Source organism: Haliotis cracherodii, unplaced genomic scaffold (genome assembly GCF_022045235.1).
Source record: "Haliotis cracherodii isolate W230 unplaced genomic scaffold, xgHalCrac1.p SCAF_12, whole genome shotgun sequence".
NCBI lineage: Eukaryota > Metazoa > Mollusca > Gastropoda > Lepetellida > Haliotidae > Haliotis > Haliotis cracherodii.
The window spans coordinates 24,816,253-24,822,252 of record NW_027266267.1 but is presented as its reverse complement, the minus strand read 5'-3'; the positions used below and the strand labels follow the sequence as shown (position 1 = coordinate 24,822,252).

The window sequence follows — 6,000 nt, the reverse complement described above, 5'->3', positions numbered from 1 at the left end:
TGTGTGAGTGTTTTCTTTTTGTATTTTTCTGATTTACTGTTAATTTGTACATTTTTTAAGTTTAATGAATCATTTAATTTCTGATTTTGTCTTAGTTTTGTTTTGGCAAAGTTGAGAACCTGACCAACCATAGAACCTCGAGAGAGTACACTGTTCATGACTGATCACAGTAGAACACAACGCAAAGTCCGAAATCATATGAACAGGGTTCGAACTTAGTACTCTCCGATTACAATCCTGTCACTGGGAAGCCTGCCAGAGGGCGCCTATTACACTTGCATACCACCAGTTATATATCTGAATGGAGACTGCTATATATTAACCTCATAACCTTATGAAGAGATATGCAGTTAGATGAGTTCTCTCGGAACTGACTGATTCAGTCAACAATATGAATAAATGAATCATTCGCTCAACCTACAATGATATTTCTTCAAATTATTATTCAACATATTATTCATATTCATATTTAACACTTATCACTTAAAACTTTGATTTGGATAATCTGGGACGAAGCGTGACGAGGTGATGAAAGGGACAGAGCCTGACAAGGTGATGATAGGGATGAAGCCTGACACAGTGATGATAGGGATGAAGCCTGACACAGTGATGATAGGGATGTAGCCTGACACAGTGATGACAGGGATGTAGTCTGACACAGTGATGATAGGGATGTAGCCTGACACCGTGATGATAGGAATGTAGCCTGACACAGTGATGATAGGGATGTAGCCTGACACAGTGATGATAGGGATGAAGTCTGACACAGTGATGATAGGGATGTAGCCTGACACAGTGATGATAGGGATGTAGCCGGACACAGTGATGACAGGGATGAAGTCTGACACAGTGATGATAGGGATGTAGCCTGACACAGTGATGATAGGGATGTAGCCGGACACAGTGATGACAGGGATGTAGTCTGACACAGCGATGATAGGGATGTAGTCTGACACAGTGATGATAGTGATGAGGCCTGACACAGTGATGATAGGGATGGAGTCTGACACAGTGATGATAGGGACAAACCCTGACAAGGTGATGATAGGGATGAAGCCTGACACAGTGATGATAGGGATGAAGCCCGACACAGTGATGATATAGATGAAGCCTGACACAGTGATGATAGGGATATAGCCTGACACAGTGATGATAGGGATGTAGCCTGACACAGTGATGATAGGGATGAAGCCTGACACAGTGATGATAGGGATGTAGCCTGACACAGTGATGATAGGGATGTAGCCTGACACAGTGATGATAGGAATGTAGCCTGACACAGTGATGACAGGGATGTAGCCTGACAAGGTGATGATAGGGATGTAGCCTGACACAGTGATGATAGGGATGAAGCCTGACACAGTGATGATAGGGATGAAGCCCGACACAGTGATGACAGGGATGTAGTCTGACACAGTGATGATAGGGATGTAGCCTGACACCGTGATGATAGGGATGAAGCCTGACACAGTGATGATAGGGATGAAGCCTGACAAGGTGATGATAGGGATGAAGTCTGACACAGTGATGATAGGGATGTAGCCTGACACAGTGATGATAGGGATGTAGCCGGACACAGTGATGACAGGGATGAAGTCTGACACAGTGATGATAGGGATGTAGCCTGACACAGTGATGATAGGGATGTAGCCGGACACAGTGATGACAGGGATGTAGTCTGACACAGTGATGATAGGGATGTAGTCTGACACAGTGATGATAGTGATGAGGCCTGACACAGTGATGATAGGGATGGAGTCTGACACAGTGATGATAGGGACAAACCCTGACAAGGTGATGATAGGGATGAAGCCTGACACAGTGATGATAGGGATGAAGCCTGACACAGTGATGATAGGGATGTAGCCTGACACAGTGATGATAGGGATGTAGCCTGACACAGTGATGATAGGAATGTAGCCTGACACAGTGATGACAGGGATGTAGCCTGACACAGTGATGATAGGGATGTAGCCTGACACAGTGATGATAGGGATGAAGCCTGACACAGTGATGATAGGGATGAAGCCCGACACAGTGATGATAGGGATGTAGCCTGACACAGTGATGATAGGGATGTAGCCTGACACAGTGATGATAGGGATGAAGCCTGACACACTGATGATAGGGATGAAGCCTGACAAGGTGATGATAGGAATGAAGCCTGACAAGGTGATGATAGGGATGTAGCCTGACACAGTGATGATAGGGATGTAGCCTGACACAGTGATGATATGGATGTAGCCTGACACAATGATGATAGGGATGTAGCCTGACACAGTGATGATAGGGATGGAGTCTGACAAGGTGATGATAGGGATGTAGCCTGACAAGGTGATGATAGGGATGGAGTCTGACACAGTGATGATAGGGATGTAGCCTGACACAGTGATGATAGGGATGTAGCCTGACACAGTGATGATAGGGATGGTGTCTGACAAGGTGATGATAGGGATGAGGCCTGACAAGGTGATGATAGGGATGTAGCCTGACACAGTGATGATAGGGATGTAGCCTGACACAGTGATGATAAGGATGGAGTCTGACAAGGTGATGATAGGGATGAAGCCTGACAAGGTGATGATAGGGATGTAGCCTGACACAGTGATGATAGGGATGAAGCCTGACAAGGTGATGATAGGGATGTAGCCTGACACAGTGATGATAGGGATGGAGTCTGACACAGTGATGATAGGGATGAAGCCTGACACAGTGATGATATAGATGAAGCCTGACACAGTGATGATAGGGATGTAGCCTGACACACTGATGATAGGGATGAAGCCCGACACAGTGATGATAGCGGTGAAGCCTGACACAGTGATGATATGGATGAAGCCTGACACACTGATGATAGGGATGAAGCCTGACACAGTGATGATAGGGATGTAGCCTGACACACTGATGATAGGGATGTAGCCTGACACAGTGATGATAGTGGTGAAGCCTGACACAGTGATGATAGGGATGAAGCCTGACACAGTGATGATAGGGATGTAGCCTGACACAGTGATGATAGGGATGTAGCCTGACACAGTGATGATAGGGATGAAGCCCGACACAGTGATGACAGGGATGTAGTCTGACACAGCGATGATAGGGATGTAGTCTGACACAGTGATGATAGTGATGAGGCCTGACACAGTGATGATAGGGATGGAGTCTGACACAGTGATGATAGGGACAAACCCTGACAAGGTGATGATAGGGATGAAGCCTGACACAGTGATGATAGGGATGAAGCCCGACACAGTGATGATATAGATGAAGCCTGACACAGTGATGATAGGGATATAGCCTGACACAGTGATGATAGGGATGTAGCCTGACACAGTGATGATATAGATGTAGCCTGACACAGTGATGATACAGATGTAGCCTGACACATCGCTTCAAAACGTCATAATATTTTGTTGAAGATACCATAATCGATAGAAAGACAAAATATAATACTTGCCTTGCGTTACAAATATTTAAGCCCTAAATACCGGAGCCAGGCTATCTACCATGTCAACCAGGAAGCAATCGTGACAATTATAGCACACATAATCGCTTATATATTGAGTATTTATGTTGCTCTAACTTCTTCAGATTCACTTGCCTGTCAGTGTAATCAGTGTGACCTTCTTTCAGGACGACACACAGAGGTCTAGATAGCCTACAGATAACCACGTGTCAGCACTGGCTTCAATATATTTCCTTCATGTATTTCATTTGTGCACTTTGAAAATGGATATTAACCACTATAGTGTATACAGTCTGCTGTTGTTAAGTTATTACCTGGAGAGGTGTTTACATAATCAATATTTACTCCCATACCTCAACATAGACTTACGACAGTCCTAGCGCTAAGGTGATCGTAACTCCCATACCTCAACATGGACTTACGACAGTCGTAGCGCTAAGATGACCGTAACTCCCATACCGCAACATAGACTTACGACAGTCGTAGCGCTAAGATGATCGTAACTCCCATACCTCAACATAGAATTACGACAGTCGTAGCGCTAAGATGATCGTAACTCCCATACCGCAACATAGACTTACGACAGTCGTAGCGCTAAGGTGATCGTAACTCCCATACCTCAACATAGACTTACGACAGTCGTAGCGCTAAGGTGATCGTAACTCCCATACCTCAACATAGGCTTACGACAGTCGTATTTGGAAATATACGGTGTCTTCCTGAGTCAAAAGGGCCCCTGAGGCACAAATAGCAAGTAAATACATTAATAAGAGTAAAAATACATTAAAAACACTGGATGTATGTTGTTCGAGGATACTTATGCGAATATAGCTGGTTCTACGAGGCAATGGTTGCATTAATTTTTGACACAGGAGTGGGTAGTAATAAATTGCATATTATGAATATCACAATGTTAGGACATAGACCAACAAATTGAGCATGGGTACGTATTCAGGAGAAATTCTACCCACGTTTATACGTTGGGGATGCAGGTGCGGCAAGAGAAGAAACTAGCGCAGATATATATGTGTTTGTTGTTTAACGCCGTGCTAAGAAATATTACAGCTTTATGACGGCGACCCGTGAAGATCCGGATAAGAATAGGTCTTCAGGAACCGACAAACGGGATCGGGTGGTCAGGCTAGGTGACTTGGTTGATGCATGTCATCGTATCTCAATTGAGTGGATCTATGCTCATGATATCAATCACTGGATTGTCCGTCCAGACTCGATTATTTACAAACCGCCGTCAAAAAGCTGGAATATTGCTGAATGCGGCGTTAAACAACAAAGAAAGAAAACAACAAACAAACATGAAGGCGTCCCGTAAATAATCGAATATAGACCTGACAATCAAACGTTCGATTTGAGCAACGATCCACGCGATCGGGTTATGAGGGTATGAGGTCACGCTATGGCCGAGCCTAACAACGGATCTATTTGAGTGAGCTTAGGCATGTGTCTGATATAGATAACAACTAACCATGACAACGTCAACCAGGTGTGTCACAAGGTAATACTATCAAAAGGATTTGTTGCTTTGTTACAAGGATTATTGCTTTGCTTGGTGTAACGCCAATTTAAACAATATAATATGTGATATCGAGGCGTGTCAGTTTGATGTGGGAGGAAAGCCCGAACTTTGTTTAAACCCACGAGCACGGGTATTGCCCTGACAAACCTTGAACCTCAGGTTTCTAGCTCGTCTGAGGGCGGGAACTCTACTCAAAGAAGTGCAGCACCATGGGCAACTTGTCCACCTGTTTACAATCTGAACTAATTGTATTGTGATTTTACAATTTGCATATGATGTCCTTATCCACGAATCAATTGACTTTTTCCTCATGCTGTGAACCTGTGAAGATCCGGGTTAGAATAGGTCTTCAGCAACCCATGCTTGTCATGAGAGGCGACTATGCTCGTTGTAAGACCGTGACAACAAGCAGAATGGTGTAACAACCAGGCAACATTTGTAACTATACACTGAACTGCGAATAAACGTATTTGTACATGTATCTATGTATCTTGCATTGTTAATTTGTTGGGAAGGAGGATTTTTTTACATTCTGAATTCTGGGACTTTAATGAAAAACGTCTTTCACTGATCCATGGGGCTTTGTTACAAAACGGGGTGACCATAGATACAGTTACATATCTGTCCTCAGAGGCTGTGGACAATTTGTCAATAATGAAAGTAAACAGCATCTAAAATATACCGAGAAACATGTGAAATTCTGGACTTGGTCTTTGATAACGCCTATATAAAATTTGGGGGTTAAGTTAGGTAAGAAGTAGGCATCCCCATGGTCCCCAACTGTGCTCCCCTTCTTGCTGATGTGTTTCCTTATGCATATAAATCGGAATTTCTGCTCGAATTGGGAAAAGCAAAATAAGATTGGTCAAGACGTTTTAGCTTCAGGTGTATCTGATATCGTCCAATGACAGGAACTAGCCAAACCTCATCCACTGATTTACCCACCTGAACCAGGACTAGGAAGACGAAGGGAGACCAGTGAGCGCCTCATCTGTTTCAT

At 43.9% G+C, this 6,000-nt stretch overlaps 1 protein-coding gene across 1 annotated transcript; it reads right to left on the bottom strand.

The window, feature by feature from the left end:
- Nucleotides 1–479: 479 nt before the first annotated feature.
- LOC139457221 (uncharacterized) lies at nucleotides 480–6,000 on the bottom strand. Its single transcript, XM_071238636.1, has 2 exons — nucleotides 5,946–6,000; nucleotides 480–3,352 (listed from the first exon to the last, which is right to left on the bottom strand). The coding sequence occupies exons 1-2, from the start codon at nucleotides 5,998–6,000 to the stop codon at nucleotides 480–482; spliced, it is 2,928 nt and encodes a 975-aa protein (XP_071094737.1).